The sequence below is a fragment of the Pelophylax lessonae genome (assembly GCF_965119305.1).
Source record: "Pelophylax lessonae genome assembly, chromosome: 7".
In the NCBI taxonomy this organism is placed as follows: domain Eukaryota; kingdom Metazoa; phylum Chordata; class Amphibia; order Anura; family Ranidae; genus Pelophylax; species Pelophylax lessonae.
Window position 1 is genome coordinate 98875774 of NC_138774.1, and position 19986 is coordinate 98895759.

The 19986-nt window shown below is 43.9% G+C and overlaps 2 protein-coding genes across 3 annotated transcripts in view; one reads left to right on the top strand and one right to left on the bottom strand.

Moving 5' to 3' along the window:
• BBC3 (BCL2 binding component 3) overlaps positions 1-19986 on the bottom strand; it is a 281039-nt gene that overhangs the window by 211667 nt on the left and 49386 nt on the right. The window lies entirely within an intron of this gene.
• Positions 17169-19986, top strand: part of CCDC9 (coiled-coil domain containing 9) — a 134489-nt gene continuing 131671 nt past the window's right edge. Inside the window, exons 1-2 of the mRNA XM_082264375.1 lie at positions 17169-17254; positions 18871-18916. Coding sequence (XP_082120501.1) covers positions 18914-18916 — 3 coding nt within the window. The 5' untranslated portion in view covers positions 17169-17254; positions 18871-18913. The remainder of the gene's footprint in view (positions 17255-18870; positions 18917-19986) is intronic.

The window sequence follows — 19986 nt, forward strand, 5'->3', positions numbered from 1 at the left end:
AAGGGTTAAAAGTGTCCCTAGAGGGTGCTTTCTAATTGTGTGGGGGCTGGGCTTGCTGGATGAACTTGTGTTCCTAAATAGGGGGAACACAGGATCCCTGTACTCATTACTGACAGAACAACGGTCCGCTGTGTTAACATTGACAGACCGCCGTTCTTTCTCCACGGGGTGCGATCGCAGGTGCCTGGTGGACATTGCTGCCATCCGACCCGCTGATTGGCTCCTCCTGTGGCCAATCGGCACATGCACGCACACGCCCCCACTAGCTGTTACGCGTAACGACGTACTGGTACGTCGTTTTGTGGGACATAGCTGACCTGCCGTAGTATAAGTACGGCAGCTGGTCGGCAAGTGATTAAAGGGACTCCAGGGCAGATGGGAAGAGTTAACGACTTCCCGCCCACCCTATAGGCGATTGACGGCGGAGACCCAGGCATCCTAGCCTGCACGGTCACCAAACAGAAGACCCGATCAAAGCCACATTCGGCTCTGATCGGGTCTCCATGTAAAAACCCGGAAGTGATGTCATGACATTACTTCCGGGTACTCGGCGGCAAATTAAAAAAAATGCGAGCATTCAAAACAGCCAAACTTGGTGTTTTCAATGCTTTTAAGTGCAGAGGAGTGGGTTTGGAGTCTTTTAGACCCCCAGATCCCTCGACCAGAGTACCTGTAAAAAAATAAAAAATACATTTTTTAAATCCGAAAATATCGGCTGATACCGATATCCGATGACCAAAATATCGGTATCCGCACTAAAAAAACGATATTGGTTGATCACTACAAGATATAATGAATTCAGGGTCCTGGGTTTATTAACCTTTAATTATAAACAAAGAGGTTACTGTTACACCAAGTAAAAAGATACTAAACATGTAAAGCTTTAAAACTGCAAGTGCCCCTAAAATGATGACAAACTTGGGTACCCTATATTTTCCATAGGCGACCCTTTAAAAGTCCCTAAATGTCACCAATTAGAGTTCACAGTTATTAAAGGCCTTAGAATGACTCTCATTCCAGCATATCTGGAGGTTTTTTTTTTTTTTTAACCCCTGCTATCTCACCTGCCCTTTAATGAGGCTAATGAAATTCAGATTGCACTCTATTAGCTTCTTCTCTGGCCACTGCAGCCAGGGAATGTGGCACCTGAAACCAGAAGTGACAATGTACCTGCTCCTTTCCAGGTTCTTTGCAGCTAGGGGAGATCAGTGAATGCATGTTCACTTGTCTCCCTCCCTCCACGCAGTGACACATGCCACTGTGCAGATGGAGTTTGTGAGGAAGGCTCAACATGTGCTGATTTCATTGACAGGTAACAGAATGTATGGCAGACTTTATACCCCCCCATCCTGGAATGTTGGTGGTGTGGAGGGGGCCTGGGAAAACTGCCTCACTTTTTCTGTGATTAAAGAGGACCTGTGTGCCTTTTAGCAGTATCATCAAACATTTCCCCTGCAATATGGGCACAAAAAGGAATTTATGATGTTCCTTTAGGCAACAAGAAGAATTTTTCTATTAAATGCATTGAAGAATAAAGCAGTCTGTGACTTACAGTATACAGGTTAGAGTCAGACACTGCATATAACGGACTCTGCGTTCTATGATCTGTAGTTTTTTAAGGCAGATCAGGTCACGTACTGAAGAGTATACAGAAGGTAAGACCTTGAAGTGTACAGAATACCAGGAGGTCTGGTTCTATAACTTTTCCATTTGGATTGAAGGTACAGTTATACAAGGAATGCATACCAGGTAAATTGGGAGTAACAAAATAATATAATATGTGATGATATTAGCAGAAAAACAAAATGTAACATGTATAAAGTGAACTGCCTAGTTCTAACCCGGGAATTAACTCACACAAGACTTCCCATCTATGAAATGAGGAAGCTTCGATCACTCATTCTGGTCATTTCAGAGCTTGGGAAGAAAGCTTGGCGTCGGCTACTGACCACAAGTCCTATGTACCCATGGGTTTCTGTTAAGGGTGGAGTATGAGAAATAACAGTGAAGCAAAAGACAGCTGTGCATCTCCTGAACAGAAATGGGTGTAGCTTTTTTGTAGGGAGCTGCTACAAAAAAAAAAAAAAAATGTAAAAAAAGTAAACAGTGCATTTTAAAGATCTTGTTCAATATTGTGTGAAGTAATGGCCGATACTAAATGGTTAGGTTTTCTTGTTTATCCCTAAGGCCCCTTTCACACATACGGTCCCATCAGATCCGCCTGTCAGTTTTTCAGGCGGACCTGATCGGATGCCCCATGCATCTCTATGGGACAGCGGATGTCAGCGGAGACATCTCCACTGACATCCGCTGACATCCGATCCTGTCCGTCAAATCTGGACGGATGTAAACTCTATTTTCCATCCGTCTGGCGGATCGGATGAGAACGGACAGGCGATCCGTTCTCATCCGATTCCCCCATAGAGGACAGCGGGGATCTGACAGCTCCGTCTCTGCACACGGAGACGGAGCTATCATCTGCCTGCTCAGTGGGGGTTGGCGGATCGATCCCCGCTGAGCAGAATGGAGTCCGTCGGCGGAACGGACAGGTGTGAAAGGACCATAAAACTTTATTTACAGCTATGTCTGAAAATGTAGATGTTTGTGAACAGACTGCACACCCGGTATAGCCATCCTAATTCCTAGGGTCTTATGATGCACGGTCAGCGTCTATATCAGTTCAGGTATGAATATTTTTTCATAGTCACATTGGTCAAGCTTGGACCAATGTAAGTATCATTCTCCATACCTGGCTAATCCTTGTGGAAGCAAAGAAACAATAATAGCCACGACCAGTGCTGGAACAAGGCCATCGAGCCTCCGGGGCAAAGATGCCAAACTGCACCCCCCCCCCAATTCCTTTAGGGTTAGGGCCCGGGCACCCACATTCCTACAATAAACCATTGTGCCCAGGGCAGCCGTCCCTCCTTGCTCACCCCTTGTCTCTGCCCTGACCACGGCTACTACAGTGATCCTTGGGGTCATCCAAGTCCCATGCCAAGTGGCTTCCTTGCTACATAGTGAAGAAATTAGGTCACTGACTTGGCACAGGCACCATTCAGTGAATGTCCTGGTTTTTAGTTTTCTCTAATAATACACGGTGTTCTCTGATTAGATGAGGTGGAAATACTGATGTCACCGCCCCACTTCTCTACCTCATCCAATCAGAAAATAATTTGCTTTCATTGAGCAAATACAAAGTGTTCTCTGGATGGTACCCATGCCGAAGAAGCAATACCTTGTGTTCACTATGCAGCAGGGCAGCTGTTTGGCACAGGACCCAGAAAACAGCGAGGATTACTGTAGATGTGGCAGCTACTTTTTCCGCTTCCATGAGGATCCACAGGTATGGAACATGTACACTTCTGTAACTATGAGAACATATCTATACCTGGAATTCAGCTTTAAGACCGTTAGCACATCCAATTATATTAACAAAAACTGAAAGGATGCAGCAAGAAATACTTACATGTTGTGGAGGAAACAGTTTGGTTTGTTCAAAACGTGTAATTATTATTTGACAAGTCCACTCTAATAAAGTTGGAATTGTTGAGATTGGGGTGTGTTGGTGATCTTAGTTCCTAGGTAAAGCGGTAGAGGTTGAGGCACTTACAGGTCTTGTAGTAGGGGAATATATTAAAAACGGGTATTTACTGTGTCTGACATTTCAGTAGGTCTCAGCCCATCTTTATCAAGGCTGAGATCGATCAAAACGTCAGACCCAATAAAACATGTTTTTTTTAAATGAAATTCTGCTGCTGAAAAACCTTTGAGTACCTCAACCTCCACCAGTTGATCTATTGATGTTTGTTGACTGCAGTGGACCTCATCTAACATGGGCAATGACTACAACTGACAGTTCCTAAATATATATTTAAAGGGGTCCCTTGGACCTCATACCCTTTTACTTTGTATTCTTGCACTGTGTCCAAAATAGTCGATCCACCTTCACCTAATCATAGAAATGCGATATATAATAATGGCATAAAAGGTACGCTGCACTGTTATTGCCCCTATTTGGTTTTAGGAAGCAGTATCAGAACAAATAGGGGTTAATCCAGTAAGAATTAAACAGATGCAGATCAGCATAATAGAAAGAAAACATTTTGAATGATTCCCTCAATAGCGGAGTGGAGGAGAGTGGATCTGTGTTTCTTATGCCACAGTGGATCACTTTGAATATCACTTTATCCAGTGGCGAAAAGGGATGAGCTCAGGCTGGTTCTGAATGGTTCAGTCTGCATCCGAATCCTAATTGAGCTATCCCACCAGAAAGCTGTCATTGGCCATCCAATTACACACAGAGCGTGGCTCGGCTCTGCCCCCTCTTCACTAGCAGTGATTGACAGCAGCAGTAGCCGATGGCTCCTGCTGTTGTCTCTGAGCCTTTGAGGAGGGACAGCATGGATAGAGCTGCTGCTCTTGTGCACAATGCTGGATTGAGATTGTGCACAGGTATTTGGGGGGTTCTGGGGGGGGGGGGGAAGAGGGAGCTGCACTCAGAAGGTTTTTACCTTAATGCAGAGAATACACGAAGGTAAAAAAAACCTTTAGCTTTACTTTAAGACCAGTCACTTTTGCTCTCTCTCCTTGTGCAGGGTGACTGGTCTTGTCTTCACTCCTGCCTGTGCTTTTCTGCAGGCAACCTGTAATGGGTAGGGCCTGCTGGATCTCTCCCATAGCTCTGCTTAGGCTATGTACATTACAATGATTATATCACTGCTACCAGGGCTGGGACGAGGGATGGGCAGGTGGGGCGGCTGCCCTAGATTCACTGGTTTATTGCAGGGATGGGGGGCACCCTGACCATAACCCTAAGAGAAAGGGGGGCATAGTTTGGCATCTTTGCCCTGGGCACTGGATAGGGGTGGGCACAGTTTGGCATCTTTTGCTGAATGACCTTGTCCTGGCTCTGACTGCTACTATTACCAGGTAATAACTGGGATTGCACACAATCCGGAAAATGTTCCTTGTGATGGTTGAGGAATATATTTAAATTAATGTTTTTGTGCCTAGAGTTAATTTTTAAACATTAGTTAACTGTATTTTTTTCTTTAATATCTCTCTATTGGTGGTTTTTGCTAGAGCTCAGTGCACCAGTTACAATGAATTGTCTGTAAATTATCCGCCACTAAACACTTGTTTTGAAAAAGCAAACACACAGCTTCAGGCTTTGAAATCTGGTGGTCAGCCAGTCTGGAATTTCAGTAATAAATGCAATTGTGTCAGCCAATGCAGCGCTGTAATCGCCACATCTGTGATTGATTTCCAGAAAGTCTGCTCTGCAGGTCTGGCACTGTACAATACAGCGGTGGTTGTGTTGTGTGCTAGTGACATCTAGTGGTGGCTTACATCATTTCTGAAGAGCAGTCTGTAGCAGAAAAGAAATGACAATGGGGCTGGTGCAAACAAAATCTGGAGAAAACAATAAAATAAATTACCTGAAATTTATAAAATGACCAATCAGCTGCTTGCTCATGTTTGAACCTGCAAGAGAAAAATGGTATCTGTAATCCGATAGATAAGAACTGCCACTGGTTCACTCCTCCTGTTCTGGCTGTTTCAGTTAGAATAGCTGATCACAAAGCAAAGCGCATATCAAGAGCTAGCTTACACCTGTTTCAAAGGAAAGGTAAAATGTACCTGGGTGATGGAATTCTGTTAGTATCTAGGCTCTGTATGGGTGCCAGAAAGGAAGCCACCTCTCAGTGCAGGGTAAAGAATTCGGATTCTGTGCTTATTAACCACTTAAGGCGGAAGGTTTACCCCCCTTCATGACCAGGCCATTTTCTGCGATACGGCACTGCTTACTTTAACTGACAATTGCGTTGATGTGCAACGCTGTACCCAAATAAAACTGATGTCCTTTTTTTTTTCCCCCAAATAAAACTTTCTTTTGGCAGTATTTGATCACCTCTTTTTCTGCGCTATAAACGGAAAAAGACTGTCAATTTAAAAAAAAAAAATATATATATATATTTTACTTTATGCTATAAAACATACCTCCAAAAAATGTAAAAAATCAAATGTATTCATCAATTTAGGTCAATATGTATTCTGCTATATATTTTGGTTGAAAAAATCCCAATAAGCGCATTTTGATTGGTTTGCGCAAAAGTTGTAATGTCTAAAAAACGAAGGGATGTTTTTATGGAATTTTTTTTTTTTTTTTTACTAGTAATGGCGGTGATCAGCGATTTTTAGCAGGACTGCGACATTGCGGCGGACAAATTGGACACCTAACTGACACTTTTTTGGGGTTCAGTGACATTAATACAGTGATCGGTGCAGAAAAAAAAAAATAGATTTTTGACTTTCCGTAAAATCCATTTCTCTGATGTTCATTGACGGACACAGCTCCTGATCTTCTTAACCATTGGGTTATACTGCCCCCTACAGGAGTAGGACACTAGGCAGGAAAAAAGTCTGACTATGCCTATGGGCAGTCCCAGGGGGTATACTCCCTCTCTCTACTATAGGTACTCAGTTTTTTTTACAAGCAGTGTTAGAAGAATTACAACTCCACAGAGGGGTTGGTGCTGTGTCCGTCAATTAACATCAGAGAAATGGATTTTACGGTAAGTCAAAAATCCCATTTTCTCTTTTGTTCATTGACGGACACAGCTCCTGATCTTCTTAACCATTGGGACGTCCCAAAGCAGTGTTAAACATGAGGGGTGAGGACAGCGAAAATAAATTCCCAAGGTTAACTATAGCCAACCAGGTAAACAGGAGCTCAACCAAAACAACTGGAGCTCACCTGAAAAAAAACAATACACCCTCAAAGAGGACCAGGTCCTCTAAACAACAGCCTGCAAAACCTTGCAGCCAAAGGAAGCATCCGCAGATGCCAACAGATCCACTTTATAGAACTTTGTGAAAGTGTGCACCAACCAGGTGGTCGCCTTGCAAACCTGCGTCACTGACACCTGATGACGGAAGACCCAGGAGGCACTGAGCACTCGAGAAGAGTGTGCCGTGACAGGGAATAGAAGAACCTGACCCTTGATGGAATAGGCCTGAATCATCATCTGTCTGATCCATCTAGAAATGGTCGCAGAGGAAGCGGACAACCCTTTCCAAGGCCCATCCGTAAGCACAAATAGTTTGATTTCCTAAAAGACTCCGTAGCTGCCAGGTACACCCTAATTGCCCGGACCACATCCAAGACATGCAAAGCAATTTCCTTCGGATGTTTTGGCCTGGGACACAGGGAAGGCAACACAATATCTTCATTCAAATGAAAATCAGAGACAACCTTTGGAAGGAACGATGGACAGGGACGAAGAACCTCCTTATCCCTGTGAACCACCAAGTAAGGTGAACGACAGGATAACGCCACCAATTCCGACACCCTGCACGCAGAGGTAATAGCCACCTTCTGGGACAGCGTAAGAAGGGGAATCTCCCGAAGATTATCAAAAGGCGGCTTCTGGAGGACTGAGAGTAATAAATTGAGGTCTCAAGGTGGCACCGGAGACCGCACTGGAGGGGCCAAGTGCCCAACTCCCTGAAGAATTATTAATTAGGATGCAGTGGCTGCACAGATACAGCTGCTGCCCACAATAAGACATTGGTATGGGTGCGGGTCCCTGAACCCACACTATCTATATTCAGGGTCATGCGCACACACCCACACAGATGTCATCTTGGAAGCAGCAACTGTGTCCATGCAACTGCTGCATCCCAATTGACATGAATAGGACTGTCTGCATGCAGATGCACAGAACGCCTGTGCATTACATGCAGGCAAAACAAGGCCCTCACACGGGTGTACGCTTAAAGTGATTGTAATGGTTGTTTTTTTTAAAATAACAAACATGTTATATATACCTGCTCCGTGCAGACGTTTTTCACAGAGCAGCCCCGATTCTCCTCTTCTGGGGGGGTCAAAGTGCCGCTTCTGGCTCCTTATCGGGTGCCCACACGGAGAGTTGCTTTCCATGGGGGCACCCGTGTGGGCGCGCTCCCGAGTCCTGCTGCTTCATCCATTGGCACAAACCGCAGGACTCGGCCCCGCCCCCCGATCTCGTGTTACTGGATTTGATTGAACGCAGTGGTGAGCCAATGGCTCCTGCTGCTATCAATCTATCCAATGAGGACCCGAGACAGCGGCTGGAGCTGCTGGGCTCGTGCTTATCACTGGAACGTTTGGAATCAGGTAGGAATAACGGGGGGTCTGGGGGGCAGCTGCAACCAAGAAGGTTTTTCACCTTAATGCATAGAATGAATTAGGGTGAAAAACCTTGAGACTTTACAACTCCTTTAAGTACGTTGGAGTAAATAAGGCCCTGGTTTCCTCCTACTGTTACACTAATCACTGTTGTACACTCTGTTCAGAGTGGCGATTACAAATTGACAGAGAATTCCTGTGGCAAGAATTAGCGGATTCCTGTGGTAGATATGACAGTTTTATGTAAACAGCTGCAGCCAGGAAGCCTGTATAAATGAATGACAGACTAACAGCGGCCACATCTGCCTGCCTCTGCCTATATAAGATGCAGCTGCTGTCAGCCTGTCATTCACTTGTACAGACACTGCAGCTGTGCACATACACCTGTGACTTCTATTGCAGGAATCTGCTAAAATTCTCTGTCGTTTTTAACTGCCTGTGTGAATGTAACCAAAGAGGCTCTTTCTGCTGAATTGCACGTAAACAATAAAGAGTGTGCAATTATTATGTTTTTGCACTTAACCACTTGCCGACCGCCCACAGTATATTTACTGCGGCAGTCAGCCCCGTACAGGCAATACTACGTCGCTAGCCTGAGAGCCTCTAGGGGGCTAGTGCGCGCCGCCGGAGGCCCGCTCCGCCCCCGCTCGTTCCCTAACACGTCCGCGCATGTGACCGCACGCGCAATCTCCCGGTGGAGAGGGAGAAAGGCAGGCGGCTGATGTAAACAAAGCCGCCTGTCATTCTCCCCTGATGTAAGAACAGAGATCATACGATCCTGCTATGTAGGATCGTATGTCTCTGTGCTTACATCACTAGCCACACCCCTTTATAGTTATAAGCACGCCCCTAGGGACACACTTAACCCCTGCATCACCAATAAAGTTAACCCCTTCCCTGCCAGTGTCATTTTTACAGTAACAGTGCATATGTATAGCACTGATTACTGTAGTAATGTCACTGGTACCCCCAAAAGTGTCAAAAATGTCAGTCAAGGGTCCGATCTGTTCCGCCACAATGTCGCAGTCCCGCAAAAAAACAAATCGCAGATCGCCGCCATTACTCGTTAAAAAAAAAAAACAATAAAAATGACAAAAATCTTTCCCTTAGTTAGTAAACGCAATAACTTTTGCGCAAACCAATCAAAATACGCTTATTGCGATTTTTTTTTTACCAAACATATGTAGCAGAAAACAAATTGGCCTGAAATGTTAAAAAACATAGAATTTCATATAAAAAAATTTGAAAAATATTGTTATTTTTTCAAAATTGTTGCTCTTTTTTTGTTTATAGCGCAAAAAGTAAAGATCGCACAGGTGATCAAATACCACCAAAAGAAAGCTCTATTTGTGGGGAAAAATGGACATAAATTTTATTTGGGTACAGCGTCGCACGACCGCGCAATTGTCCGTTAAAATAACGCAGTGTCGAACCGCAAAATATGGCCTGGTCAGGAATTGGGTAAAATCTTCCGGTCTTAAAGCGGTTAAAAATACACTCATTGAGAATTTTTTTGTCAAAGACATGTAGCTAAATACATTTTGACCTAAATATATGACAAAAATGGAATATATTGGATATTTTTTAACTGTCAAAGTAAAAAAATATTGTTATTTTTTCAAAATTGTCACTTTTTTTTATTAATATCGCAAAAAATGAAAATCGCAGAGGTGATCAAATACCACCAAAAGAAAGCTCTGTTTGTGGGAAAAAGGACGTAAATTTTGTTTGGGTACGGCGTTGCATGACCGCGCAATTGTTAGTTAAAGTCGCACAGTGCCGAATCGCAAAAAGTGGCCTGGACGTAAAGCAGGAAAATCCTCCGGTGGTAAAGTGGTTAAAGAAGGAGGGGAACTGGACAATGGACTTCTATTTTCATGGTAGGTTTGTTTTAAATGGTTTGTCCCAACACCCTCCCTCCCCAACTCCTAGAAGGTCGGCTTTAAATGGTTTGTCCCAACACCCTGCCTCCTCCCCCCCCAACTGTCGCTTCTACTGGTCAGCTTGGTCTGTAAAAAGAAGTTGACAGATAACAGACTTACCAGCCGGCTGAACAGGTAATACAACTATGTTACTAGGGGGGTGCTGTGTAATGTTACTGACAGACTGCATCTTCTATGTCATTTCTTATTTAGCCCAGAGCTCTATATTCATTCTACATGGTCCTTATAGCTGGGGTGTATTCTCTGTCGTCACACCCAGTCTCTCTTTCCCAAATCAGATAGATGGGAGGTATTTCAGTGGTAGACAACATGGAGGAAATATGACGCCTATGCATTTGGCCATTTTATCCGACAACTTCATATCCATTGCTTTTACAACCCAACACAAAAACGCTAACATAATGCATTCTGTTTTTTTACCAATAACTTGATTTTTGTGCTGCAAGACAGTACTTCTTGGTGTCTGGTCTAGGCCGGGTCCCGCTGCCTCCTGGGATTGCTACATCAGAGCTTTCCCAGGAGGCAGTGGTTTACCAACCCAAATGCCGCTGGGCACTTTACTGTCCATCTACCAGAAGCTAGTGGCATTTATGCTCGGATGTACCCTCGGTCTATTCTACCTCCCAACTGCCTGGAAGAGACCAACAGCACATTTGCACACCACACATGTTGGTTCTTCGAAAATGGCGCCGCAGAAGAGCGGTGGGGTGGGGGGGAGTTAAGGAGTTAATTCAGGAGTAGCTCCACTTTAACCCCTTGACCTCCAGAAGATTTACCCCCTTCCTGACCAGGCCATTATTTGCGATTTGGCACTCTGTTACCTTAACTGACAATTGCACAGCCGTGCGAGGCTTTACCCAAATAAAATGTATGTCCTTTTCCCCCCCAAAAATAGAGCTATCTTTTGGTGGTATTTGATCACCTCTGTGTTTTTTTTTTTTTTTTTGTTTTTGTTTGCGCTGTAAACAAAAAAAGACTCTCAATTTAAAACAAATATACAGTAAAACCTTGGTTTGAGAGTAAATTGGTTTGAGAGCGCTTTGTAAGACAAGCAAATTTAAAAAAAATTTTTTTACTTGATATATAAGCGATGTCTTGATATACAAGTAGCATCATGTCACAACTGGGTATAAAAGAGAAGAGAGGCGCCTCTAAGTGTAGCAATATGGTTACATTTAATGAAGTTTCAATATTTAGCAGCTCACATGGTTGATGATTAAAACAGGCTCATCTAAGTATGCAGGCATCCGGGGTAAAGCTGTCCACATAGACCATCCTCCGCACTGTAATCTTCATCACACCCTTCCACGCTGCGCTCCAAAGTCTCGCTTTCAGATCACTCTACTGCAGGGTAGTCTTCCCAATCACAATTGCAGACTGACATCGGTGAGAGCCAGTGGTTCAGAAGATGGTCTATGTAGACCGCTTTACCCCGGATGCCTGCATACTTAGATGTGCCTCTTTAATCATCAACCAGTGAGTTGCTAAATGTTGTACCTTCATTAAATGTCCCCATACTGCTACACTTAGAGGCGCCTCTCTTCTCCTTTATACTCTGTAGCTCCTGCTGGATTTTGCTTCTAATCCCCTTGTGGAGGCGCCATTTGTGGATGGACATTTTATGATGACACAACCATCACATTGCTATAATCTTTGTATATAGACTATAAACTGAAAGACTTATGAATAAATAGTTGTGGAACGGATAATCTGAGTTTCCATTATTTCTTATGGGAAAATTTGCTTTGATATACGAGTGCTTTGGATTACAAGCATGTTTCCGGAACGAATTATGCTCGCAATCCAAGGTTTTACTGTATATATTTTTTTTACTTTCTGCTATAAATCAGAGAAGGGGTTAACAGTATAGGTGATCAAGGGGTTAAATGTGACCCTAAGAGAATGGGGCTAGCTGTGTGGGGGGGGGGGGGGGGTGTGGCTTCTGAGATGACCACAGAGACATGTGATCCTATATAGGAGGATCACATGAGCTCTGTGATCATCCCAGGGAGAAGGACGGTTGGCTGTGTTTACAACAGCCGACTGCCCTTCTCTCTCAGCGGGGAATGCTTGAGAGTGTCAATTGGAGCCACCTGACACACGCATCGGCTTCCCCGCTGACGATAGGGGACGGGAGCGCCCCCCACTTCCTCTTAGGCGAGTGACGTAGGTCTACGTCGTTTTGCCCGTACGAGCCACCCTGCCGCAGTAAAAAGGTGGCGGGTGGTCGGGAACTGGTTAAATAGCTATATAGCCTCATAAACGTAAATGAGAACTGAAAGCTATATATATAGATAAAGTAAGGGAGGGTTATAGCCCCTGCCAGGTTGTCTTTACCACCTGTGTCCCATTGGGGAGATTTACCTTCACTTCCTGTCCTACAGCCAAAACAGGAAGTGAGAGGAAATCCCTCTAAAATGAGGGAACCAGTACTAGTGCCCCCATTGGAAGATTTCCTCCCTATTCCTGTTTGGGTGACCACTACCAATTTGGAATTTTCATTTACTTTCAGTGATAAATCACTAGGGCCAATAGAGAGGGTGACACTCCCTAAGGGGGCACAGACAGCAATAAAAACCTGACAGAGGCTCTAATCCCTCTCCACTGTATCCAAAAGTAAAAAACAGATTTTGTTTTCTGTCCTACTTTTAGAGAGACCCTCACATCTTCAGTAGGGAAGCAATTACCGAATAAACGTGTCTTTCCTCAGACCTTAGCTCTGTATGGACACCCTGCATAGGCAACCGACTGACAGCCTTCCTTACCCTGTGACTGGAATACATTACCCACAACAAAAATGACCCACTCGTCTAACCTGCCCTCAGATGGGCGGAGCCTTATCCCCCTTGCTATCAACCTAGTCCACTTCTTACGCAGCGTGCTGAAGAGTCTGGCTGCAGAGTGGAGCTCCACTGTCGACAGGAAACATGTGACCTCTACTCCACCTTTTTTTTTCTTTTACTGAACTTTAATGTAACAAAGATTTAATAGACACTTGTGGAAGTGAAGGTCATATCTGCATTTCCTGGGTATCTGGAGCTACACTCTCCACAGGAAACATGTGACCTCCACAGTTTTTTTTTTTTAAATCAACTTTAACCTTTTTTGCATTAATGTTTAAAAAAATCATTTTAGGTCAGAAGACATAAACCCCAAAACATCATATATTTTCTGAAAGCAGACACCCTAGATCAGGGTTTCTCAACCAGGGTTCCTCCTTAGGTTGCTAGGGGTTCCTTGAGCAATGGGCAATTTCTGCCTCTCAGATAACTTCCCAATGACACCATTGTTTCTTTTAGCTATCTGTGATAACAATGATGACAAGAGTAAAGCCCCGTACACACGTACCGATCGTCAGCCGAACGATCGGCCGTCTTTTGTCCAGGGCTGTCGGTGTCTGTTGAAAAGTGCAAAAGACTGCACAAGAATTTTGTCCGCCGACTACAGCCGACTGCAGAAGTGATGTCATGTAATGGTTAACTTTCCCTGTGTTTTGTCTTTTCTGAGCATGCCCAGTCTTGCAAATCTGCTGTCTGTCGGCCGAATTCTGTACTGACTGGCGAACAATCGGCCGTTCTGGTGTCGGCATACAAAAATTTTAATGCTTGCAAGACAGATTCTGTTCGGCCGAAAGTGCGCTGTCGGCTGTCGGCAGCATCATACTAACATGCCGAAAATCGGCCGATCGGTCGTCGGCCGAAGCTTTTCGGCCGACAATCGGTACGTGTGTACGGGGCTTAAGGATCATTCTTCCCACTGACTGTCTCACTAATGTGTCATGAGTTGTAGATTTTAAATTTTTAGCAGGGAGTCCCCGTGACCAGAAATCTAATTCAAGTGTTCCTCTGTGTTGTAAAGGTTGAGAAATGCTGCCCTAGAGAATAAAATAGCGGTATTTCCAATTTTTTATGTTGCAGGATATTTACGGCAAAATTTCAGTTGAAAAAATTCTAAAGTGAATTTTAGGGCAAACAAACGCAACAAATTACCACATTTTTGGTAAAATATAAAAGAAGAGATTGCACTGAGTCAATAGATACCCAACATGCCAAACCCTAAATTTGTGTGTGGCCATGAAATAGCGACAAACTTCAGTACCCTATATTTTCTATAGGCGATGCTTCAAAAGCCCCCTATATGTCATCAGTTTAGTGTTAGAGTAGGTCTTGTGCTAGAAATATCGGCCTCACTCCGGCATGTGCTGCGATATGTAACATGTATCACAATTGATGTTTGGGCATGTGTAGTTACCCCTGACACGTATATTTTATATTTTACCAAAAATGTGGGTCATTTATTGCACTTGTTTGTCCTAAAATTCACTTTAGGGTCCTTTCACACGAGCGATCCGATCGGATCCGCCTGTCAGTTTTTTAGGTGGATCTGATCGGATCCTCCATGCATCCCTATGGGGCAGTGGGTGTCGGAGGAGACATGTCTGCTGACACTCGCTGCCATCCGCATCTGATCCTGTCCGTGAAATAAACCCTATTTTCCATCCGTCCAGGGGATCGGATCGGATGGGATTGGATGAGAGCGGACAGGTGGTCCGCTCTCATCCGATTCCCCGATAGAGATGCATGGGCTCTGACATCTCCCTCTGTGCACACAGAGCGGAGAGGGAGATGTCACCTGCCTGCTCAGCGGGGATCTGTGTATCGATCCCCCGCTGAGCAGCACGGATCCGCCTACGGAGGCGAATCGTGTGAAAGAAGCCTTAGGCTTCTTTCACACGGTCCGCCTCCGCAGGCGGATCCGTGTTGCTCAGCGGGGATCGATCCGCGATCCCCGCTGAGCCGGGCGGATGACAGCTCCGTCTCCGCTTGCAGAGCGGAGAGGGAGGTGTCTCAGCACCCGCTGCCCTCTATGGGGGATCGGAGGAGAGCGGACCGCTTGTCCGCTCTCATCAGATCCGCTCCGCTCCGATTACTGAACGGATGGAAAAATAGGGTTTCCATCCGTCCAGATTTCAGCACAGGATCGGATGCGGATGGCAGCGGGTGTCAGCGGAGGTGACCTCCGCTGACACCCGCTGCCCCATAGAGCTGCATGGAGGATCCGATCAGATCCGCCTAAAAAACTGACAGGCGGATCTGATCGGACCGCCCGTGTGAAAGAGCCCTTAGTGTGTTTTTTACTGATACTTTGAGTTTCCTAGACTTTTGCAGTAATATCGTGTGACATACAAAATTCAAACTACCACTTTGTTATCCTCTAGGGCAGGGATTCCCAAACTACAGCTCTCCAGCTGTTGCAGAACTACACGTCCCATGAGGCATTGTAAAACTCTGGCATTCACATTCATGACTAGGCATGATGGGAATTGTAGTTTATGAACAACTGGAGGGCTGTAGTTTGGGAATCTCTGCTCTAGGGTGTTTGCTTTCATAAAATATGTGATGTTTGGGGGGGGGGGGGGGGGGGGGTTATGTAATCTTCAGGCCTAAAGTGCTTTTTTAAACATGTCTGCAAAACAAAATGCAAATCAGCTCTGGCAGAGAAAAGGTTAAAGTTGACTAAAGAAAAAAAAAAAAAAAAACTGGAGGTCTGGTGGGAGCTGCAGCGCCGAAGGTTGTTCACCTTAATGCATAGAATGCATTAAGGTGAAAAGCATTGAGACTTTACAACTCCTTTAACCACTTCCGGACCGCCCACCGCAGTTTGACGTCGCTACTTTGACATTAAATACTGGGGTTTAATGGTATTAAACCCTGGTATTGTTTTACAGGGCGGGTGGTCTTCTTTCACATAAAAGTGGTCCCAGTGGCGGATTCACTGCAGGATCACTTTTATGGGTAGCAGGAGAGGTTCCTCCTCTTCCCAGTAGTTTTCCCTGCTTCCCAGACCTGTCGGTAGCAGGGAAAACAATGCGGTCCTTTCCCCTTCTAGGCAGGAAGTCGAGTGATTGCAAGCTGGGCCCCACTCAACTCTATGGCCTTGGAGGACCAGAGCGACATCATACGTCGCTTCCACCCAACCTAAAGGTCCCATTTATTCTCATGATGAAAAAAAAAAAAATTTTGTTTTGTTTTTTAGTGTAGATGTGAGATCTCATATTAAAGAGGACCTGTCCTGCCTATTTCTATTACAAGGGATATTTACATTCCTTATAATAGGAATAAAAGTGATCAAAATGATTGATGATTTTTTTTTTTTTTTTTTTAAGGGACAGTGTAAAAATAAAGGGTAAAATAAATAAGAGAAAAAAAAAAATTAAAGTGCCCTGTCCCTCCGAGCTCACACGCATAAGCAAACACATATGCAAGTCACGCCCACTTATGTAACGGCGTTCAATCCACACATGTGAGGTATCGCTGCGAACGTTAGAGCGAGAACAATAATTCTAGTCAAAGACCTCCTCTGTAACTCGAAACTGGTAACCTGTAGACATTTTTAAGGCCTATAGAGATTTTTAAGTACCAATGTTTGACGCCATTCCACTAGTGTGTGCAATTTTGAAGCATGACATGTTGGGTATCTATTTACCTATTCACCTATTATCTATTTATCTATTTACTCAGCATAACATTATCTTTCACATTATAGAAAAAAATTGGGCTAACTTTACTCTTTTCTTATTTTTTTAAATAAAAAAACTGTATTTTTTTCCAAAAAAAAATGTGTTTCCTGGACCGCTGCGCAAATACAGTGTGACATACAGTATTGCAATGATCTCCATTTTAGTTTCTAGGGTCTCTGCTAAAAAAGAAAAAAAAAAAAAAAAAAAAAAAAAAAAAATATATATATATATATATATATATATATATATATATATATATATATATATATATATATAATGTTTGGGGGTTCTAAGTAATTTTCTAACTAAAAATACTGATTTTACCTTGTAAAAAAGTGTCAGAAATAGGCCTGGTCCGTAGGTGGTTAATTTAAAAAAAAAAAGGTGGAGTAGAGGTCACATGTTTCCTATCGCCAGTAGAACTCCAGCTGTAGCCATTCATTGTTTGTTACAATAAAGTTCAATGTAAAAAAAGTGGACTGGAGGTCACATGTTTCCTGTTAAACGTAGAGCTCCACTCTGCAGCCAGAGCCTCTTGCTCAGACCGGAAGAAGCGTGTGCGAATCCGGAAGTCGGATTGCATCTGCAGGAGAGAGGGGATTATCCCTGGGAAGATCTGTAAGTGGTGTGCTGTTGTGTCGGTTCGTGTCCGGGACCCCCTAATACTGCCTGTGATGGACGGAAAGCGGTGTAGTCTGTGTGTTGTGACTATGCATGTCTTCCATAAATAAAGGGCTGACACAGACATTGCTGGGTGACAAGGCACTGTGGTGCTGGTGGGGCAGTCATTACACATGTGCAGCCATATAGGGTGATAGGGAAGTGGGTGCAATGCTGCCAGCATAGGGTCATGATTTACCTTGAAGTGGGGGAGCTGAGCTGGGTACAGTCCTGCCTTGAATGATTGCAGTCAGCACTTTACAGGGAACCTGACCCGAGAGGACAGCTAGGCTGATCTTGCCTTCTGGAAATACTAATTGACTGGCTGTTACTTTAGTCAAATTACTTGGATATATTTGGAAGCAGAGGCCTAAGACCAGTGTGCAAATCAAGAGTCCTGACTTCACTCTTTCTTATCTGTATGCTTGTTTCAGGTCAGTGGGCTCAATTTACCAAAAAATACTGCACAACAAATAGAGGTAAAATCGCGTATGCAGTATTTTCCAAATGTGTTATATATCTAGCAAAAAAAAAAAAAAATGACTAAAATACAGCATGCGATATTGCTTTTAAAAAGAAGTATGGGTGTGTGTTTTTTTTTTTTTATCTTACTTACGAAGGTGGATGCAGCATTGGTCCGATGCTGCATCTGTCCCCTACCGCTCTAAGACTGAGAATTGAGCGATCCAACACCGCTGATCACTCAGTTCTCAGATCTCCCTAGCCAGTCACTGGCTTTCTTCTCTGTAGAGGTGCGCATCTTCACTGATCTCACAATTCGATCACGATTATTCTGCCAATAATTTGATTCGGTGATGCATCACGATTACTGCCCATATTTTTATGTGGGTGCGGCAGATGGCTGGCGAGTGGTGGCGAGGCAGCCATCTTCCGTTGTGATTGACTAACGATCAGATTATCGTGCGATCAGGTCGAAAGGGATTATTTTCGGCCGATTATCTGAACGTGTGTACGAGGCATTAAGGACCATACACACTATAAGATTTTGTGAAGACTTTTCCCTTCAGATTTACCTTTTCTATGTTGTGCAAGGGCCTGCCAGATTGCATACAAATTGAAAGTGTTTAGGTTTGACCTCATATTATATGGTTTTGGTAAATCCTAAAGGAAAAAGTCTTCAGAAAATCTTATAGTGTGTATGGCCCATTAGCCTCTGTTTGATCTGCAAATTGTGTCATGGTGCTGCACGTGTGATAATTTTATGACACCAGCTATTTGACAGTTTGGTTATAAGCACAAGCAAATGTTAGCATTACTGGCATACTGGGAATGTAACTTATTTGCAACATTTTAATTGCTGGGTTTAATTCTGCTTTAAATTTGCTACAACAGATGTTAAACACACTGACCTGTAATTTCCAGCTTCCACCTTGGTACAATAATAGCCCTCCGCCAGTCATGGAGAACTACTGCTGTTAAAAGGGATTGATTAAAAAGATCACTTAATGGTTCAACAACTATATCTCTATTGATTTGGTTCACCTTTCTTTATTATATGGAAATATTAAACTGTTCTGACTGGGAGTGTTAATATGTGAAATATTATTTTACAGGAAGAAAACATCACTGCCTTCCAAGCTGACATAGCATCCTGTTATGGTAAGGATGACTGCATAGAATAGCCTTGCTTACAGTTTAACCACTTTACCACCGGAGGATTTTGCTGTCTTACATCTGGGCCACTTTTTGCGATTCGTCACTGTTCGACTTTAACTGACAATTGCGCGGTTGTGCGACGCTGTACCCAAACGAAATCTACGTCCTTTTTTTTCCCCCCCACAAACAGAAAACAGATTTCTTTTGGTGGTATTCGATCACCTGTGCGATTTTTACTTTTTGCGCTATAAACAAAAAAAGCGTAATTTTTGAAAAAATAACAATATTTTTCACATATTTTTTATATGAAATTTCCCCCAAAAAAATGTATAAATCAAAATTTTTTTTAAATTTTTGGTCAATTTGTTTTCTGCTACCTATGTTTGGTAAAAAAAAATCTCAATAAGCGTATTTTGATTGGTTTGCGCAAAAGTTATTGCATTTACTAACTTAAGGGAAAGATTTCTGTCATTTTTTAATGGTTTTTTTTTTTTTTTAACGAGTAATGGCGATCTGCGTGTGTGTTTTTTTTTTTTTTTTTCGGGACTGCGGCGGACAGATCGGACCCTTGACTGACATTTTTGACACTTTTGGGGGTACCAGTGACATTTCTACAGTAATCAGTGCTATAAATATGCACTGTTACTGTAAAAATGACACTGGCAGGGAAGGGTTTATTTTATTGGAGAGGGAGGGGGTCAATGCATGCCTGGTGCTTACTGACGTGTGTGGGGGGAGGTGACTGAGTGACACAGGGACAGATCGCATGTTCAGCTATGCTGAACCCTGCAATCTGTCACTGTTTGTCACTTAGGAGATCCGCCCGCTTTGTTTACACAAGTGGGCGGATCTCCAGACTCGATTCCCCGACGATCGGGGAAGAGCGGCGGCGGTCGCCGCTGCTCCTCCCCTGGCCCGACTCCCGCTGTGACTGAAAACAGCGGGAGCGAGCCTCCGGCGGCACGTGAGTGCCGCCCACAAGGGGAAGAGTCCAGCTACGTAGGTCTACGTCACTGGACGGAATCGAGCCACTTTGCCGCGGTACAGTCCCAGTGATTGTAAATTCACTATGT